Source organism: Nothoprocta perdicaria, unplaced genomic scaffold (assembly GCF_003342845.1).
Source record: "Nothoprocta perdicaria isolate Ctin4 unplaced genomic scaffold, notPer1 scaffold_7, whole genome shotgun sequence".
Taxonomy (NCBI): Eukaryota; Metazoa; Chordata; class Aves; order Tinamiformes; family Tinamidae; genus Nothoprocta; species Nothoprocta perdicaria.
The window spans coordinates 6357493-6379138 of record NW_020455976.1 but is presented as its reverse complement, the minus strand read 5'-3'; the positions used below and the strand labels follow the sequence as shown (position 1 = coordinate 6379138).

General features: G+C 44.8%; 1 protein-coding gene across 1 annotated transcript; it reads right to left on the bottom strand.

The window, feature by feature from the left end:
- Positions 1 to 3664: 3664 nt before the first annotated feature.
- Positions 3665 to 15927, bottom strand: VWA2 (von Willebrand factor A domain containing 2). The gene is given in 13 exon segments (XM_026050740.1): positions 3665 to 3798; positions 4285 to 4407; positions 6288 to 6827; positions 7198 to 7779; positions 8538 to 8645; positions 9444 to 9499; positions 10297 to 10429; positions 11215 to 11348; positions 11714 to 11953; positions 13196 to 13266; positions 13766 to 13914; positions 15204 to 15278; positions 15876 to 15927. Coding segments are annotated over 13 exon segments (2397 nt in total).
- Between the last annotated feature and the right edge of the window lie 5719 nt (positions 15928 to 21646).

Sequence of the window (21646 nt, the reverse complement as noted above, 5' to 3'; positions counted from 1 at the left end):
AGGCCCAACTCACTCAGTCTCTCCTCATACAAGAGATGTTCCATTCCCGTAATCATCTTTGTTGTCCTCCGCTGGACCCTTTCTAGGAGCTCCACGTCCCTCTTACACTGGGGAGCCCAGAACTGCCCCCAGTCCTCCAGGCGCGGCTCCCCAGAGCTGCGTAGAGGGGCAGGATCCCCTCCCTTGACCTGCTGGCAATCCTTGCTTTGCTTTCCAGAAGGGTTCGAGCACATCAAAATCCAATAATGCTGCTTCAGTGTTCATTAGCTGTATGTTCAACAACTGCAATGGGCCCTATTTTAAATGCTTTAGTTTGTTATAAAATTGGTGCAGCATCAAGCAAAAGCTTTTGGGCCAGATAACCTACTGAAAATAGCATTAACCCTAGTAGTTTGCATGACCACCTGTATAACATACTCTGGCCTACATCTTAGCAGACAGACCTCTTAGACAAAACAAGATATGAAAAAAAATGCATCTACTACTCACTCTGTCCACTAGATAGCAACTTTGTCCTGTGTTTAATGCTTGGTGCAGTCGCTGAAAGGAAAGTCAGGAAGAAGTTTGGCTGCAAAAGCATCAATAAAGAGAATTGCTAGGGGCACTGTACAAAACAGGCACCAAAACATATCTACATAATGCATTTGTAGTAGATCTTTTTTTTTGGCTAAGCAATTACGAGCTCTAAAGTGCCAGATGTTAAAAAAAAAAAAAAAAAAAAAAAAAAAAAAAAAAAAAAAAACCTGTCTCTCTAGTTGTTTTAAGGTGAATATGCAAAGGTGATCTAAAATCTACCTATCTATATGCATACACATACACTGATATCTCTGCCTATGTATTTACACACACACATTTTTTGCAACTCAAAAAATACTGTTGTACCTGTACTGTAGAGCACAAGCACTTTGCAAGGTGAAGAAGCCAGTCAGCTTCAAGGAGCACACCAGTAGACTCAGCACCAGTGCCAGCCCTTGGCTGCCCAGCGTGTGCTGCAGCGGCCTCCCCCGCCACACACCCTGCAGCTTTGGCACCCCTGGCATTGCACAGGGTTGCTAGTCACGAAAGGGCACGAGTTCCCCCAGGCCTGCAGTGCAGGCAAGGAACCAGGCCATTAGTGCCCACGTGCTCACAGCCTCAGCCCTGCCCAGGTGCCAGCAGCAGCCCAGCCTTTGGGCACCAAGCACCAGCACCACATGGGCTCGTTGGGTATTTTTTGGTTGAATACAGATGATGAGCATGAAGGCTCACCTCAATGCCTGAGCTACTTATTCTTCCTTAATTAAAATCTGCAGGATCTAGGAGTATCTACTTATTTTTCATTATTATTATTTTTCTTATGCCCCACCAACTGCTCAAGTCATGTTCTTGCCAGCAGGACTGGCAGGTCTTCTTCAGACCAGTGCTCTCCAAATGCGCTCTCCCCCCCCCCCCCAATCTTTATTTCAAGTTGGCTTTTCCTGCGTCCTCAGGTGCCCCGAGACCAGCTTACCTTACCAGGAGCTTGACCTTATAGAAAAGGAGAGCTGCTGGGGTGATGCTCTTGATTTTTGTTTCTCCTTTGGCAGAAGGAAAGGGAGGGCTGAGGCTGCAGAATTAAGTGTTGAAACGTGAGGAATGAAAGACACCTGAGAACACAGTGGGTTTTCCAAGGGCATTATTGGCTATCATTGCTGGCATGATTCCCAGGTTACTTCCAAGGGCAGGAAGTCTGCCCCCAGCTGTACTCATGATGTGTAGAGCACAGTGCCGTGCAGCCAGGCCATCAAATGGCCAAGGCTTTGTGCTGCTCAACAGAAGTGCTATAATAATTAAATAAAAAGGCAGAATAACTTAGTTCTTACTAGCTGTGTATTCAAATAAGGGGAACGTCATACACACAAAGATTACAACTCAGCTATGCTTAGCACAAGCTGCAGTGCTCAGCAGCACTGTACAAGCCATCCTGCAGGTAACATGCATAGAGAGGAAAAGGCTTTAAATATCCGTATGAAGTGTGTCCCAGCTCGGCGGCTGGGTGCCGAGCAAGGTGAATATGCTTCAGTTTGAGAGGGAAGATGGAACCAGCAGAGGACAAATTGCCACGAAGGGTGAATGAATGAGGCCAGATAGATGAACTATGTAAGAGAAATTGCTGGGGGACATATCCAGCACATCCAGCTACATGGCTGCACAGCAAGGATAAGGAGCCACCATCCCTCTCAGGAACGGTTTTCAGGGCAGTTTGGCTGGGGTCTAGCCAGCTCATGAGCAGATCCACATCCTACACTACAACGCAGGTCTTTGCTTTGAACTGAGCCTCTGTGTTGCTGTGTCCCAGGCACCTAAGGACACAGACAATCCACAGAAGTGATAGTGGAAATTCTCGCTCCCCCTGGCTTGCCTTCTCCCCCAAGGTATAAGATAGGGTTACTCTCGTCTCGGTGCCAGTTTTCATCCCCACTAGTGCTTTAGACTGTTGGTCCTTCAACAATGAACCTGAGGAACAACTTGTGTCTCTCTCCGTACACCTGATGGGAAGGTCTCTGCCTCTGCCCTGTCCAGTGCTGCTTTGCTCTCCGGAGGCGAGGGAGGCCGTGGGAAAAGTAGCAGGAAAAACCACCCAGCAGTGTGAACCAGGTAGCCCTCGGAGAGCAATTACGTAGGCTGAGTGGCTTCAAATTGATCTAGCAATCCCGTGAGCCTGATGCTCTGAAAGATGCAGGCGTGAGACCTAACTTTGTCTTTGGAGACACTTGTGGAGCATCGCAGCCCATGAGAGGCCCAGCTCTCAATGCAGAGCCCACTCTGTCCTGGGGGGGATCTGCTTTGAATAGAGGGGAGGCACGAGTGCCCTGTGTCCACTGTGTTCAGGTTCAGATCAGGTCAAACAACTATTCTCCACAGGCCACCTCCAAAGGAGAGTAAGGTGACATGGCAAAGCTCAGTGCCACAGAAGAGCCCTGAAGAAGAGGATGCTCAGAAGGATCAGAAAGGACCACTGAGAATTGTATCTTTTATTAAAAAGATTCCAGACCCAGTTCCCAAGCACCTGTGCCTCATACAATGGGACTGGGGGTAATAGGGGAGGAGCCAAGGGGACCATCTACCTCACTCCTCTTTATCTACCAAGGATGTATTAAAATGTAGCATTAAAAAAAACATAGGCCAGATAGAGAGTGAAATTACTTTTTCCATTCCATCTCAAAGCTGGTCTTTTTTGCTGGTCAGCATCTATTTTTTTTTTTATTCTAATCCATTCTGTGATTTCAGTTGTTTCAATGCTCTCTTAGAAACAGCTCTGCAGCTCTGCTGGCCAGTGTGTAATCTACATTAACCCCTTTCAGCAGGAGTGACAGAATTAATTACTGAGATTTTTAGTGCATTTTTAGACTAACTCAAAGACCTGTGAATAAGTCTTTTAAAAATATATATAATCAGTGCTAGAGTCTGGATGAGGAAATACAAAATACCAATAATAAATGCTTAAATGCAAATATTTACTTGATACAAAAAAGAGAGGGAGCACCCAAAGCTCAGTTTGTGCGACACAGGAGCTCAGAAGAGCATCAGTGCAGCCTCTTGGCAAGGTAAACTGGTCACCGCAGGTGACTTGTCACATTGCACCTGCAAGGGGCCGTAGGCAAGAATTCCCAGGAGGAGAACTGAAACATTCCATGCATGTGTATCAGTGCTTCCAATCCGCAGACTTTTTGGTGTGTTGAAGACCTCAGGAGAAGTGCTGCAACCCACGTGGACTCTGCTGCTTGTGGGAAACTGAAGGAAGAACCGGACTTCTCCAAGATTAATCGCTGGCAATTCCTGCAAAACAGAAATGCAGCTGAACAAGGGCTCCGGGATCAAAGAATTAACTGCTGCTCAGTTCCTTACAACCCAAGGACACCCTTGGTTTTAGCTGACAGATGTTAGCGATGACAGGGTGGAAGTCAGAGCTCCTTGGCTCAGGTAAGTGCAACATCACTCTCTAAACTGAGAGGTTCCTGCTGTGGGCACAGCTCTGAGGAGGCTGCAGGGTTGCTACCTCCGGGCCAGTGCTGTGCTGCTGAAGAGGTAGAAAGCAACGGGAGGCTTTTGCACTATGGGAAATACTGGAATACTTGAGACAGAGCACCAAGGCCTGGGCCACCACAGGTACTGGGGAATTGCTGCCCCATGTCCGTGCAAGAGAGGCCCGGGTTTGGGAGCAGCTGAGAGGAGCTGGGTAGAGGCAGTGAGACCTGCCCTGGTAGCATCTGTGGGGACTTACTCCTGTCACGGGGGTCAGCAGAGGGGTCTATGGAGCCTTGCTGCTCGCGCAGTGGGGTCCTTGCCAGCTGTGGCATTCGCAGCGGTGGCTTCCAGGCCCGAGGACACATAGGCCCTGGTTCAAGCAGGGGTTGGGCTTGCACAGGTTCGCGGGGCTTTTCGCTTCTGCAATAAACACAAGCAGAACAGCAGGCTCAGGCACAGAGCCCTCATAGCCGGGACCTGCATCCACCAGGAGTCCTGCAAATATGGCACTTTTTCCCAGCTTCTGGGCTGGGAAAAACATATTAATATGGAGGGAGGAGCCAATCCAACAACCTTGTCTTTGTAGGCAAAACTCGTCTATTTTTAACCTAGAGAAGAGGAAGAGAATACATTTGCTGGGTGTTCTCAGCTGGAGACTAATAAAAAGCTTAAGAGAGTAACATCCCATTAGGCTCAATGTCAAAAAAGAGCCAAACAGAGCAAGTTCAGAGCTGTGCATTGAGCACAGTGATCTCTAAACCCCTCAGACCCAGACATCACCAAAGTGGAGTAAGACTCATCCCTTGCTCCAAGCAGTTTACAACCCCAAACACCACTGCTCCAGTTGGAGCCCACCCAGTCTCTCCTCTGGAGAGCACTTGAGGTCCGTGGCATCAGTGGCAAACAAGGCAGGAGACGTTTTTGGTCCTCTTTCTAGAGATTTTCAGAGAAAAACTTGTAACCATACCCAAACTTGTTGTTATTAGCCGTGTTCTTGTGAAATATGTCCAGGCTTTTCCTACCCACAACACAGCAGGCCTCTTGACCTCAGGAGTCAATATTTCCTTTAAACACATATTGTATATATTTAGTGCTTGAGATTTTTCTTATACACCCCTGGATCATTTTCTGCCGGTCTCTTTTCAACTAGGCATCAGAAAGAATACAATATTCTACATGCCCAGAGCTAGGATCTGTTTTTCATATACATTTATGACAAGTCATAATTTTTAAAAGCCATAGACAACAAATCTGTTACTGAGTCTTAGATTGGAAGAAGAAGACCGAACGATCCTGTGTCCCAGTCCAGACAATACAAATGCTGGTCAAGCGCACAAGCAGTGACTCACTCTCAGGAAATGATATGTTATTACCCTCAACTCCTGAACCTTGTCATCTCTTCTCCTGCAGCTGCCACCTGCGACTAATTTCATGGTACAGCAGCTTATTTTTATAATAATACAGCCAAAAGTATTACCCCTCTAGAAGTGCTAGTGCTTTTTCATTTCTTCCTACAAGAGGGCTGAAACCCAACAAGACCAAATAGCTGGATGTTAAACTCGGGCTGTTATGAATGAGAAATAAGACATGGGCACTTTCTCCATCACTGGATAGCTACAAAGGAGAACTGTTTATCTCTCTGAAAAGCACACTTAAATCAAACCAAAGCACTCACACTTAGCAAACAAGGCAAATAAGTGTTTCAAATTTGATTTCAAAGACTTTTTTTTTTTTTTTTTTTTTTTTTTTAACTTATAGTGAGGGATTGGCCTTTTAGCCTTGGGGAAAAAAAATGCACTTTTTAGCACAAACATGAGTAAAAAGCTGCCCTCTTGGATACTTTGGAGATAAGGATATGGTCCTGCAAACAAAACTAATCACAAGTTGTCTGAAGACCTCTCTTTACTTAACCATCCACTTAACCATCTAACACACTGCATGGGACACAATAATGCACAATAAACTATACAGGTTTAAAGAAACATCAGAAAACAAACTTTTTGTGCTTGCACGAAATGCAGAACCTAGACCTGAGAGGCCTTCAAAAGCCATTCACACAGAGACTGGCTCTTAGGAAGGCTGGTTCCTACTGCTGTAGGATTGCTTTGGGCAAGGACCCAGTCAATGTCATGGATTCCTCATCTGCTAAATGCAAATGATAACATCAAACTTGTTATATAAAGCATCAGTAAATCTGTGAGTGCAAGGGTTACAGAAGAAAGTCCCCTCTTTGCCTATTTTACAAGGTTTACAAGCAGCCAGTGGCAGCAGTATAAGCAGTGAGGATGGGATGCTCCTACCTTCACAGATTCTTTCAATGATAAGCTCTTCATAACGCTGCAGGTCCTCATAGGAGGAGACGTGGACCAGGTAGTTGGGAGACCCAGCAGCGTCCCTCTATGCATCTCCAATGACCACCACGAACACCAAGATGCCGTTATTCCTCAGCTGCCGAGCTGGTGAAGCAGCGTCCTCCATGCCACCGCCATTCGTGAGCATCACCACCACCTTGTTGACACCAGGTCTTGCTCCTTTGTGCACAGTCATCACATCGCCATGAATATGCAGCAAGGCACTGCCGGGAGAGCTCGAGCCTCCAAGGAAGGGCAGCTGGTTGATGGCTTGGAGAAGAGATGAATTGCTAGTGTGGGTGTCCAGGGCGAACGCAGTGTGAGCTCTGCTGCTGTACACCACGAGGCCGATTTGGGTGACATCCCGGCTGATGCTGAAATGGGAAGATCCACTTCTGACAAAGTCTCTCAGCAGCAGGAAATTCTCCAGGCCAACTCCAGCTGAAGCATCCACCACAAACACCAAATCAAGGGACTGAGCCTGGCAGCCTGGATTAAAGAGTGCAAACATTGTATTTTTTCAAAATATATGTACTCCTTCTTGACCAAAAGAACAGAACAAACAATCAAACAAAAACAACCAGTCAGCAACAACAACAGAAAAAAAACAGGTGTGGGGCAAATACTAGCCAAAAATCATCATTGCTGATCATTGACTGTGAAGGCCAATCTACGATCCTTTATCACCAACAGATACAGCTCCATCATAACAGAAAACAATGAAAATTTAGTCCCTGAATCCATGAATAACACAAGCAAAAGAAAGACATTCTGTCTTTCGATTTTCTTGCCTCTTCAGCAGAGTTCAGAAACTGCTTGCAGTTTGACAGACTTCTCCCACGATGCACATGCCACTTACCTTCAGGACTGTCCATGCTGCAGATTCTTTTCTGCAGCTCTGGGATCTTGTTAAGGAGATCCTGGGGGCTGGAGTAGATGATTGTCTGCGTGGGATTGCCAGTCACCTCAGTCAGCTCTGCTCTCAGGAAGCTTCTGCCTATGCCGATGAGGAAAAGCCCTTGGTCTCTTGCATACTTGGCTGCTTCCACCACTGGATCTTGAGACTTGGAGTCCGTGAGCAAGACAGCTACCCGTGGGAGATCATCCTGCACATCTGCCAAGGCTGGGATGCTTCTAAAGCCATGCTGTGCAATGTACCACAGGGCTCTGCCTGTCTGAGTTTCTCCTCCACTGAAATTCAAAGCCTCAATACTCTTCATGAGACCAAACACATCCTTGTGCTGCCCCACTTCAATGGGTATCTTGACATCAGTATCATACTGAGCCACTCCCACATTCATTGGTGACTCCTGGCCCATCACAGCTTGAAGAAACCTCTTTAGAAATGCCTTGAAACGTAGGAATCCTTCCAGAGCGATCCCTGCTGAACTGTCCATCAGGAAAAGAAGATCGACGCTGCACTCAAGGCTCAGCTTCGGTCCTGGAAAGGGAGAGAGTGATTTGTTGAATGCAAGTCAAGAAGACAAGCACATTAGGCAGCTCAGTTGGATCTGCTGGAAGTGCTGATGCACGATGAAGGTCTGTTCCGTCTAGCAGGCTAAACGCATTGCCTGACGTTGCATGAGCTGGAGGACAACTATTTTGGTCAGATACCACAGAAGTCTTTACAGAACGGAAATATTTAGAGGATTCCTGGTATTTCAGATGCAAAAGTCTTCTCTTGTAGTATTCTCAGAATATCACTCAGAGTTTCAGAATATCACTGAGAAAGGATCTGATAGAATTTGAGACAATTTAAAGGGCCTTGATTTGAGGGGAGGTAGATGTTCAGCATTTTCTCAAGATAAGACACTTCTTCAGTGTTGCATATTGAATCCCCAAATCTGGATCCCCTTCTGCACAGAAGAGGAGCCAACACAGACCCTTCTGCTACATCTCTGCTAGTTTTATTTTGCTGCTCATGTGATGCCTTTGTTTAGAATTAAATATAGACTCACTAGCGCATGACTTTCTATTTTGGTGCTCTCCATATTCAAGAGTTCGGGGCAGCAAATCACAGTCACTAGTGACTAGTCAGTGACAAGTCAGTGATGTTAAATCAATGGGAGAGAAAACTCAGCCCATATCCTGTAATAAAGTCTAACCCCAGCCATCTGTGTGGAGATGCAATGGGCAATGCTAAAGCAGGGCATAACTAAGAAGGAAAGTTCTAGAGCAAATGAGCAGGTTCACACCTACCACAGTGGACGTCTGCTCCGTACCCCACCGGGCACAGGCAGTAGAACTTGACCAGTCCCTCTGAGACACAGGTACCCCCATTCTGGCATGGCTGGGAGTCGCAAGGGTCTAAAAGGAGCCAGGGAAAGGAAAGACAGAGTCAGCACCCCTTCCCATCCTGTTCCAGTGTGAACATGGCCATAAATTGGAAAAGGGCTCAAATTTCAGCCCATCATGCTGTGCAATTGAGCACAGATGCTCTCAATCCACTCAAGGCAATTTCATTGTTGCTGGAAGGTCTCCAAGCATTTCCATATGCATGTAACAGACATCAAGGAAACATGGTAAGGTTTCTGCAGATTTGCTAGAGGGTTTTTGACCCAAAAAAGATTAACAACATTAGCAGCTTCTCAAATTTAGCTTGCTTGATCTGGAATAACCCATTCCCCACACAGGCAGCTCCAACCTTTTAAGGAGTCTACTTAGCAAGTGCTATTTGGTAGCTCTCTTCCAGTTCACTGTCTGTTCCTCAACACTATCCACTTCCGAGGGTATGATGGCTCTCACACTTCATCTCTGATCTTAATTCCTTTGCTTTGGAATAACGACAGTGAAGTTACCTTCATGCAAATATAGCATAATTACTAAGGATAATGGAGCCTTTCCAGATTTACATTAGCAAAGAAGGAATCAAAACTTTATTTCTTGATCACTCATATTTCATTTGGACAAGGTATATTTGCCCATTAAGGGCTGGCAGGTTCAGCGTATCTTATTTTTCTTTAACCTTTGACTGTTCTAAGGCTGAGAAACTCAACTGGATTTTGACACCATTTTAGAAGTGAGAGTAAATCCCATCTGTTTTATTCATTATTTATTATTTCTCCTATATTGTAAATAAAAATTTAAAAAACAGTTAATTCCTACCTGGACAGACTGTTCGGAAACGTCTGGATGGATGTTTTATGAAAACTTTTTTCCATCTGAAATAGGAAGATTAATAATAAACAGAAGAACAAAATCTATCATGAATTTTAATCTTAACAAGTTATTTTCAAAGGTGAGCTCATTCTGCTTTCCGTGGAAAGAGCTTTCTTTGGTAAAGTTTTTTTTTTTTTTCTAAACAAGTATTTAATAAGAAAACAGCCTATTCTGAGTGGGATAGCAAAAGAAAAAAACAATTTCATCAAATTTATTGTTTTGCTTTTGAATTTTACTTCAACATGTTGTATTTTACATTTCAATATTAAAGATGTGTTTCAATGGCTCCACATTATTATTATTATTTATTTCCTACAGATATCTTAAACTTTTTGATTTAACTTGGAATGAAAATAAATTTGTATTCCCTGCTAACTTTGGCTTCCTGATACTGATGCAACTGTAATGGCTGCTGGACAAGCATGGTTTAGATTGGGAAGAAATTCTGACCTAGAAAACTCCTAGCATGGAAGAGATGCAAATGTGTGCAAGGGTGTTTGCCTCACAGTATTCCGGTTGCACAGGTAGGAAACATAACCCCAGTTCCATTCCTAATTTCTTTAGGCTCTTTGGCAAATTTTCTGCTTTTGAGTCTCAGAACCTCAGCTTACCTTTTGCCTTTCAGATCAGCCAGCTATTGGAGCAAGGATTAACTCTTCCTAGACCCACACACCATGTTTCCGTCAGTCTTCTCTGGGCTGTTTACCTCAATAGATTCATGATCCAGTTTAAGCCTCATTACTATCTCTTTCTTCTCGCTGTGCTGTCTGCTTTTAAAAGATATGCACGCCCATCTCACCTGTAAAACGGGCACAGTGAACCATGCACTGCGCTTTGCTGCTTTGAGCCTCTCCAGCATGCGAAGTTTCCAGACAGATCCTTCACAGTCTCCAGGGTCTTGCGCTCACAAGGATAGGACTCAATTTTGCAGTCTGTAGCAAAGAGAAAATTCTAAACAATTGCCTGAAAGCACCAAGTTTGTACAGGAGTGGAGCACCATTTTTACAACCAGGTCAGTTCTCCTTGCCTTACTGCTAACAAGCACATAAGAGAGGTCTACAAAGAGCCCTCTGCAAGAGCCCATGAGAGAATAACAAACTCGCTAGGCTACCCCACCTTCTGGGGTACTCACTCGTCAGCCTGCTTTGCTTTAGTGTAAAACTTGCATTGCTGAGTTTAGGCTCCACTGACACCTTAGACATTCTTGCTTTCAGCTTTCTTCTCCCTCTGGATCACTCCAGGACCCCCGGGGTAACTTTGCTGTCTCTTCAGAGTGCTGTCCGTTACCACACAGCCAAGTCCTTCAGGAGGTTTAAAATGACTGTGTTTATCCCTTTGCCTACCACAACATGAGCAAAGACAAATATTCTCCTTTTGGGGGTGAACCAAGAAAGATTTAGGGTCATACAACTTGCAGGAAAGGTAGTTGACAAGCAACCATCCCATTGGGGTACCAGAAACAGATAATGTCACAGTGCAACACCTACTGATCCCCCAGTAAGCTCAATTAGAGATTTGCTGGTTGGCTTGTCATCACACCACAATCTGCAGAGCAGCTCTGTCCTACCTTGCTCCTCAACTGGTTGGCTCCAAGGCAGGGATCTCAGCCTTCCTGAGTCTAGGAAATTAATTCTAACACGGTTCTACCTTTTTTCACCCAGAGACATGATGCAATCTCAGGGAGCAGGCTGGAAGGTGAAGGTGGGACCGGGGTTACCTGGAGCCGGGGCGCTGCAGACAGCAGAGCGGGTGAGGGTGCTGTAAAAGCCATTGGCGGCGTCGGCGGCATCTCCAGCGAACAGGACGTGCTGCTCAGCGGGGTCGCTAGCCAGCGCCTGCAGCTCCTCCCACCTGTGAACCCCATGTGTAAAGAGACCCTTGGTCCTACCCAAGGAACTAGGCAGCAAAACAAACCCTGGGCATGCAGTGGAGAGAGAACTGATACAAAAATTGACGCACTTCAAGGAGTTTTAGGGCTCTCGTGTGTTTAGACTTACATAGCAGCAAAGCTCTACCCAGTAAAAGAGCTTCCCTCACCAGTTCTGGTCCTTCTTCGCTCTTCACCAGATTAGTGATTCCCCTATGCCTATGCTACACCCCAAGTTCTCCTTTTTTCCCAAATTCATGTCTACCTCAAGACCTCTCCACCATCTCTCACTGACTAGGCCTTGCCATTTGGTTAGCTTTATTTTCAACCCTGTGGGAAAGTTTTCTACCTTGGAAACTTTATTCCTACTGCAAAAACCATGATCCTCCTCTCCTTCAGCTGCGTTGCAGGTATTTCAGTGTTGCCCTGGGACTTTCCGTCTGAAAGGATGATGAGGATTTCAGGGACAGTCGAGTTTCTGCCGCCGGGGAATCCCTTGCGAAGGATGTATTTCAGAGCCAGACCCGTCTCTGTGCTCCCACCTCTAAAAGAAGATAGCATTGGAAAAGCAAAATCAAACTTTTATTCCCTTCCTGAATTTATCATTTGATTTCCAGATAGAAATCTGGAAATCACTACCCTATAGCAGCAGGAAACTGAGTGTATTTCTGAATCTTACCACAGCACATCCAAAGATGTGCTTGTCATCTTCCAATCCATAGGTTCCATCTACTACCCTTACACACCCCTTCTTCAACCTGTAGTTCGCTCCAGAAGACTCCTAGCACATGGTGGAGCATTTCTGCAAGCTGAGCCATCACTAGACTAAGACAACAAAAAAACGCTGGGCAAAAGCATCTCATCCCTTGTAAAAAGCAAGGACAATGTGCACTTCAAGTTCTTCAGCTACTGTAGCCAACCCCTGCCTACAGCTATTAAATCTTTTTTTGTTGTTAGAGGGCTAAGCATTTGTCATAGCTTACCCCAAAGGGTTATAATCTTTAGTAGACATGAGTCTCCTCCTACTTTACTTGGTAGTTCTCTAGCTGCACAATGTGAGATCTCTGCAAGTTGCCACTCCTGGCTGATCATTTGATACCAGAGAAAATTCAGCCCACATGTTCCAGACTTTTCCATAATTAAGGCACTAAATCAGAGGAGATATTTCCAATTGTCTTCTAATTCAGTCCAAGGCACTGTACTGTAAATGATTTCCTGTGATTTCCATCCAAACATGAAAGAGGAAACAAACCCGAAGTTTCATTCCTTTCTTGGCTGTCTAATGTTCTCCTTCAGCTATGATGATGCAAAAATTCCTCTTTGCTTTCTGAATATCTTCTTTTGCTTCTGCAGCTCATTTGCTTGTTCTATAAAAACTTGTCATTGTGTCTAAATCTGTTCTTTTGTGTCTACTCTCTGAATTTCACAGAAGCTTTTTAACTCAGTGCATACCAAGCCCCTTCAGTCTGAGCATCTTCCTCAAGATACTGCCTTCTCTCTACTCCACCATTTCAAAATAAACTCAATGACTTTGTTCATAGTCCAGCAGCCAGCCTTCCTCTAGCCTAATATCCAGGCTGGATAAACTGAAAGATTTCATCTCAGACAACTCATTACCTTAGCTCAGGACATGATATTGGCATCTTCAAAATCTGGTATTGATGCAGGAAGGACTTCTTTAGGTTGCTGGATGATATGAAAGTCCCCTTATCCCCCTAAAACCTACATGGCAACTCAACCTACCATGCATGAAATGACATTTTATGTATTTAAGTTGCAGATGTTTTATAATGTTTATCTATATAGATCAACTTATTAAATATTGAGATACTTTAGTGATAAATGCTGTGTTTGGGGGAATATGCATTGTACATGTTCAGTTTGATGACTAAATTTTAATGACTCAGTAATCTGTGATAATAGGAGTCTTAAAGATTAGAGGTAGTTAATAAACTGTGTCTGTATATCAAAACTTTCTAATTCCAACTTTCTAATACCAACAGAGGATGGTATTTAAAAATAACAAACTCAAAAACTTGCAAATACATAATGTCCACGTTGTACATTTGCCTACGTCTGCATTGCAGTAATTACCTAGTTGCAAGTTGCTAGTCTCTACTGTGAGCATGCAAAATCGAATAAAAATCACTTAAAAAAAATCACATTCTGTCATGTGAAAGATTACTTCCTTTCTCAAGTCAAATAGATCTGTTTATATGTATGAAGAGCTGAGATGCACCGTTGAGCCCCATTGACTAATAAACTCTTAAATTTTCACTGCATCTTTCTGAATAATATTCTGGTCCCGCAGTAGCTGCTGGATTGAATTGGGGGATTTCAATCAATGCATTTTCAGTGACATTTAAAGAGAGTGTACAGCTGCTTCGGTCTAAAATGAGACATTCCTGACACTCACCCGGTCTGGCCTGATGTCCAAGGCATCGCAGAGCTTACCCATGAAGTGCTTGGACCTTTCAAAGCTTCCCTTGCCGATGCTGTAGGAGCCATCCAAGAGGAAAAGGACATCTACCGAAGCCGAGCACTGCATCGCTAGGAGAGAGCGAGACAGACACGGTCACACCGTGCACACGCACCCGGACCTCACTCACAGGTGACAGCAGAATTCAGACGGGCAGATTTTAAAGAAAACAAGCCAAAAAAAAAATTATCTATAAAAAAAGTATCAGCATTGATGCAGGGAAGTTCAAAACCTGTAGGAGACCAGCTTAGCCAGATATGTGTCATCTACAAAGAATTTTTCAATTCACACTGCGTTTCTCTAAACACAAATTCTCTGAACAGCTCCCAAAAATCAGTCTATTCTCCTCTCTGCAGAGTCATGTCCTGGTACCACCTCTGCCCATAGGAATGTCTGCTCCTGCACCAAGTTCCTGAGGAGGGTACCATGAGATGGAAGCCCTCCGTTTCACTGACAGATTAAACAGTCCCTACAGACTCTGAAGATAGGTTTTCAAAGTCATTTAGAGAGATAGTCTTTTTGATAAATTTTAAAGTCTGCAGCATCTCCTAAAAGCATCTTCAAGGGAAACTGAGATGAAAATAAGGGAGAAGGGATAAGAGGGAAGCACATCAAGTATTTCTTCTAAAACAACATTTTGAAGAGGCAAACTGCAAGAACAACTTTTGCCCTATGACCCTCCACTATCCCCCCAAATCACTAATTTTTTTCCAGATCATTCCTGCTCTCAAGAGCTGAATTTACACTTAAGTTTTTTTAGTGCCGGATCACAAGGAACATAAAGATGTAAAGCTTTCCTTTCTGGATTGCTCGGTTGTGTAGCAGTCACCATGGAGCACTGTCCTTTGTAAGTCAGCTCCACCATCCCACAGAACAAGGCCCCTTCACCAGCATTTTCTCTGTCTCCTTTGTTGGATGGAAGATGCTCCGTATTTTTTCACTTCCTAAGTGCTGGACTTTACCACATGAGTAGCAAATTGGGTAGTGGTTTCAAGCATGTTCTTGCTGAAGATGTCAGTTATGGGTTATTGGTCATGACACTTGTGCTTGAACTATCACCTGGTTTCATGTCAAATACATGATTTTTTTTTTTTTTTGTGAGAAGTGACATTTTATTACACTGAAAGGGAAACTGCATGGAGTTCAGAGTAGCTTTTGCAAGACACTAAGAGGTGGCAGAACAGAAGCTAATTAAAACTAAGGACATATAAAGGATTAAAACTGCACAGCCCTGAAAAACTGGGGCATTATTGGAGTAAGTTACGGCCTTGGAGTAGAGATTTCATAGAACAACAAGCATAAGAACAAGGGAAGAAGGAATTTAGAGAGTATAAGTCTTGCTTTATAAAAACAAACTTACACTGGCCAGCAGCTGAGATCTTGACAATCTTCTCCTGGTCAGCATGGATTTCTTGTATATCCACCACCAGCAAAACTGTAGGATCAAACAGATAAACCATCCATGAATCTTAAGTGCTGCCTTAAAAACAAAACAGGCACACAGGTTTTAATCACAGGCAGGAAAAGTGCTATTTTGCTGGTGTGTTTACACTCATCAAGAATCATTTAGCGAGGTAGCACAGCAGCACATCTAAGGGAAGACCAGAGAGGCCTTGGGAACAGGCAAGGACTCATCTGAGGGCAAAGAACAGTCGGTCTCTCTGCTCACTGCAGGTCAGGACAAGAACAACAGCCAGGACACATTTAGACTCTGAACGTTATAGTCATAAGCATAAGACACACAACACAGTTTAATCCGAAAGAAAGCATACTGTATAAATTATCAAATTTACCCATATAAAATAATTTTCCCACATGAAAATCAGACAAACATGCCTGAATTCTCAGAAAATCTGTTTCTTGAAATATGATTTTCACAACTCCTGTGTGAAACTCTGTTTCAGAGATTCATATTTAAACCTCCTGGAGAGACATTTAGCTCTTCTGCCTTCGGGTAAAGAGTTCCAGAGGGACACAGTGAAAGTGCCTGAGATAGGGCCACACTGAGGGGAAAAAGCAGTGTTAAACATACCTTGGGAAAGCAGAAAAATGCAGATGGACTCAAATAACAGCAAGAAGGTCATGGTGACAAATCTAAATTAAAAAAAAAAAGAAAAAAAATCAGTTTCTGCATCTAATCATATCTTTGCTGGACGTCTCACATGTTGAGTTCATAAACATTTGATCTAAGAGGCAAAAGCACCACAGGTGCCCTGAGGAAAGGGGTGGGAGACAAGGAGCAAAAAGGAGAACCTGGGACTACCTCAACATAACCTTCAGCCACATGGGCTGCCACCTCTCCCGGGGCCATGGAGCCCATGGAGCAATGGGAAAAAACACGACTTTATTGAAATAAGATGATGACAATGTCAAAAATAACTATTTTTTGGAGATAAAATTAATCTTTATCACATTTCAGTTCTAATCTTGCAAGACTGCTTAACAGCAGCTCTTCCACTGGCTTTAGCAAGACCTGCTGGGGCACCTCCAGAAGCAGAGCTGAGCTCCTAAGCTCCAGGATGAGATCAGACCTAACACTCATCAGTCACATTTCACACCAACTGGCATTTTCACACCAACTGGATTGTCTTGATTGTCTGTACACATTTCTGGATCCTCATTTTTCCATATTTTGAGCAGGTCAGGTATCAGTAGGAGAGCATGCCCAGTTACCCTCATGGGTATGTATTGAATAGAAGGTTAAAAAGGCATCATTAGGAATTACTGACACAATAATGCTCACCTTCCATTGCATTTTGTATTTCTTTATCCTGTTTCAGGTGCTTTACAAGCATCTTCCTTTAACGCATCCTCCCAACACACCCACCAGGCTGCTGTTGCCAAAGTAGCAGATTCCAAGTTTGCTCAAGTAGAGGAAGGTAAACACAAGCTCATCAGAGAAGCTTTAGTAACTTCAAGCCCCAACACATGCAAAGGGGCTGTGGTTACAGCTTTGCCTTTTCCCAAGGGCAGGTTTTCTTGGAGCTAATTCCAGAGCACAAAATACCAAAAGTAGAACAAGTCTCCACTTGCAGCCAGATGTGACAGGTGTGAGGGAAATAGGGGTGGCCTTTACATGGAATACAGAACAATTTAGATATTTCTACAATTTGGCCTTATCTTGGGCTTAAATCAATTAATTTGCAGGATCAACAGGTTAACTTTGAGCTCAGTAGAGTGTCACCAGCTGAAGTCTAATGAACACTTAATTGCTGGCTGCTCATCAACTCCTCCCAGGATTAGGTGCAGGCAGGTGAAGTGACACCAGCTTTGCTAGGGGGAGGGAGGAAGATGACCGAAGGGACATATTATTTGATCTTCTATTCAGAAGCATCTGCCTTAGTATCAGACCAAAAAAAACACCCTTAAAAAAAAAATGCAGTAAAAGCTTCTCTTCTTGGTATGCAGATTCTCATGTGGCCAGCATGAATCTAAGAAGTTATACAGGCTGCTGTTTCAGCAAGAAAGCGGAACAGTCTTGCAGTTGCTTGTGATACACACTGCTGATACCTCATTGAACTTGCCTGCCATGAAGAAACTTCATCAGATATTATCATATCTACATCCACCCATATAAACATATCCACCATGTCTACACACTTATCAAAACAGTAATATCATGTGTAGTACTTTGAGGCAATTGTTACTTGAATACTGGAATAAGAATGGTATTTAAATATATCAGTCAGCTGCTTTAATTAAATACCACCTCTTTTCATCTGAGAGACCTGGCTTGCAACAAAACATCCCCCAGCTCATTCTTCTATTTAACAGCAAGAGAAAAAGTAAAAAAGATTCTGCCACATTTTCATCAAAGCATAATTTTAACAGGTTTTAAAACTGTGATTCCTTTCAGAGCTTTTTTGTTGGACAGGACATGACACCACAATGTTGAGGGGATCCCAACGACTGATGGGCATGAAGGAGAGTCTCTGAAGGTTGAAAACCCCTTTCCAAAGGGGAGTTTGACTTCCTGGGGAAAGCATTATTTTTCTCAAGTGAGAGCAGCTTTTCTGTTCAGTTTCCCCAGTTTCCTTTCACATTTCCTCCTCTCCCTCCTGTTCTCCTGGAAAGCAGGTGGTCAAATGATTCTTGATCCTGATGTGCTGCTCACAAGGGGTACTATCCAAGTCGCCTTACTGCAGATTAGATCCTGTAACACCCAAGATGTCCTGAATAGAAGACACTTTTCTGACCCCTGAAGCTGTGCTGAAGTAACGGTGCAGGTTTTTCTGACAGAAGGGCCCATGCTGCTCACTTTGCCCAAGGGTAGATCAGCAGAATGCCACATACAAGACCCCTCAGGAGTGGGAGCAGTTCAAGCCCTGAAAATCCATGTAGCAGGGGCAGATAGCTGGTGTGAACTGCAGGAAGGAAAGCTCTGAGATGACAGGGTACAGGAATCTCTATGAAGACAGCGTAAACCAAGGCAGCGTGGAAAAATAACTAGGCAAACAAGTATCTCAAGGTTACGAAAACATAGAGCTGAGTCACCCTGTGCTGAGAGATGACTAATTCAAGGCTATGGAGCCTAGTGCAATTAGAATCCCCTCCTGGGTCCCCTCCCCAGTTGTGCATGTCTGAAAAGCTGGCAGGTGGGTGCTTGGTCTCCATTGCTCTACCAACCAGAAACCTCATACCTGGGTGCAGGCTTCCACCTACACAGCAGCAGGTGTAGGTGACTGCCAAAGAAATAGTGGGAAGGAGTTTCCCCACACCACAGCCTGTGTAGCATCTAGGGGAGATGCTTTGTTTGCTGAGAAGACTCTGACTTTAACAAGTTTCCAGACGTCACAAATGTGTTTGTTCAAGAGCTTCCCAGAAGGGCAGGAAAGTCTTAGATTTGTCACCTCGATCTTTGGGATAAATTAACTTTTATCATTGTAGTCATTAATACCCTGATGCCCAGGAAATCTTCCAGACAGAGAGCATCAAGGCAATATCTCCTCTAGGCAGGAGACAAGGTGCCCTAGCCACCATGGGAGAAGCAAACCGTTAGCAAAGAGCACCAGTCAGGCCAAACATGGGCCTCAAACCACAGGCATCTCACTGGATGACTTAAAAGGTGTCCCTGCTAGAGCAGGGGGTTGGACTAGATGATCCCTGGAATTCTGTGAAAAGGACCAAGCTCAACTGGTATCACAAGCAGGAATGAGCTCTTAAGTTTCCATCCAGAGGAAACAGTTCGAAGGGAGGAAAAAACTTCTACTGACTTTTCTGGTATTCATGTTAGCTCTCAGAACAAGAGACCTTGGCCTGGCTGATGATAGGATGCCCCTGATCATGACATACCCCTACTGTTACACAAAATTATCTGCAGCTCACACTTTACACTTTAAGCCCCCAGAGACAAGCCACAGCCTGTGAACTTTATCCATAGCACCACTCCTGCAAATCCATGCAAGCTGTTACCTGCATTTATTTTTAGGAGAGTTACATGTGCTGTTCCTAAAGAAGTTTCAGAAAATTGGAATCTTCGTTCTTTTTTCCTCCTTTTCCCTGCAGAATTTCAGTAAGAGCAAGAGGAGTTGAAGAGGGTTTTTTTTTTTTTTTTTTTTTTAAATCATTTCAATCCTAAACCTAATAACCTGATTAAATGGCCATCCCTTCCAGAGCTCGGGCTGAGAGCAGTGTGGGGAGCAGGCTCAGCACAAAGCCCGTTCATCCCGTAGCTCGCAGAAGCACTTGGCACACGCTGTGAAGCCTGTGACATGCAAAACGATGTGGCTCTGTGTGGAATCGGCATTTCCTGCTGATTCTCATCAGGTTAAATAAAGAACTAAGAGAGGAGGCAGGTCAGCATAAGCCCCACAAGCTATTTTTGCAATTTCTTGCTCACAGAGGCACAATTTACTTTGCTTCTGCTCTGGTTCCTGGTTCCTTTAATGTACAAGTGTCTGGCTTACTATGGACATCAAGTCCCTCTGTTTCTGCTGAGAGCTGATCAAATCTTTGCACCTTCTGCAGATAGGTTTTAACTCAAGACATCAGAATCTGTGCAAGAGGCTGTCCTAGAAAGTTCTGCACTTCTACGCCAGCTGCACCCCAAAATGATGAGAAACAAGTAATTAAAAACATTACAACATGAGTCTGAAAGCCTTTTTTTTTTTTTTTTTTTGTTATTTTAGTAACACCGTGCAGCACTGTCTATTCACAAGAGCCAACAAGTGTCCCTCACTCAAGAAGAGTGTGACCATACTCCATGCCCTGTAAATGCAGGGGCAAAGCTTGGGCTCTTGGTGGCCCTGGGCAGCCGGCCACAAGGCAGCCCCTGCCCAAGCCGGGGCAGAGCCTGTCCTTGATGCTGGTTCTTTGCCTGAGCTGGGAAGGGAACCCAGCAGAGCATGAGGACTCCAGGTTGTTTTTTTTCCCCTCTCTTTTGCCCTTGTTCTATCTGCTTTCTAAACAAGGTCCCTGATGAGAGCGCTGCCAAGCTCCTCCCGTTCCGACGGCAGGTCCCTGGCTGCATCCTGACCAGCATTGGCCCCACAGAACCGAGCAGAGCACGCATGAAGACACGGGCTGGGGAACAGCGTTTTGCAGCAGAAAAGCAGGGTGCCTTTAACCACCCCTCGCGCCCCAGCCCTGCCCCACAGCCCCTCCGCAGCAGGGCCAGGGCCACCTACCTCCCTCCTGCCGTCCAGCTGCTGCACGGACTGGATGTGTGTCCCCGCACTGGGTGTGGTGGTTCCGGCCGCTCCGCTGCTGCACAGACCGCGCTGTGCGTGCCGGTTCCGGCTGCTCCGCTGCTAACTGCGGGGAGGAGTTTGACAAAAGTTCCCTGCGAAAATTGGAATAAACTTTTCTTTCCATTAAACCAGAAGGCAGTGAAAGGCAGGCTGTCTTTCTTGGCAGGAGGTGTCACTCCAGCCCATGCCGCATTGTGCTCAGACCCCGGGGGAGCACAGCCCTGAGCCCACGAAGCAAGGCACTGCCCGCGGCAAGACACGGCTCCGAGAGCAGCTGAAGCAGAAAGGGGTGCAGAGCGATGCCCTGCAAATGCACTGGAAGGTCTGTCTCAGTCCTAGGTGATCGGCTTGTAACTGAACAGCTGCCATAAACCTGCAATCATTTCTTTTTAAAAAACACTGTATATCTCCAATATTTTAATCTCTCCCCTTATGGGGTAAGTTTAAGAGACTGCTGCACTAATTACTCTGAAGAAGCTTACGACCATCACCTTGAATTTCCGTTCAGAGGCTGACACGGGTCTCACCAGGCTCCAGCGGGAGCTCCTCCCTCTGCTCTGCCATGCACAGGCTGTGATGGGCTGGCACCTCCAGAGCAGTGACAGTAACTTCGGGAGGGAAAAAATGCCAGACTGCCTTGGACGAAGCTCTCGGGGAGGCAGCAAGGCTGCAACTCTGCATCAGGCTGTCCAGAGCAATAGCCCCAAACTGAACCGCTTGAGCAGCGTCTCTCCAACACGCAAGCAGCAATTTTTGATGCCCATTTAAGACAAATAGGGATTTCTTCTTTCAGTTTTCTTTTTCCTACCTTTCCAGGGTTAAAGCAACTACTTCTGACTGGTGCCATGCAAGTCTGCGTAGGAAACAGAATGGCTGCTTGCAGGACAGCAGTTGCTAGGAGAGGGAAGAGGTGGAGAGGGAAGCAAAGCAGCAGCAACGCGTTGTACAGATGGGCAAACCCTTTTTCAAAAAAAAGTCAGTCTTCCCAGGAAGATAACAGACCCTCAAAACTCAAACAACAACTCTGGAAAAAATTAATGCAAGATTTATTCTAACTATTAAGCAGGGCAAGCACTTGACTACATGAAAAAAGTAAGAAAGGACAGAAAAAGAT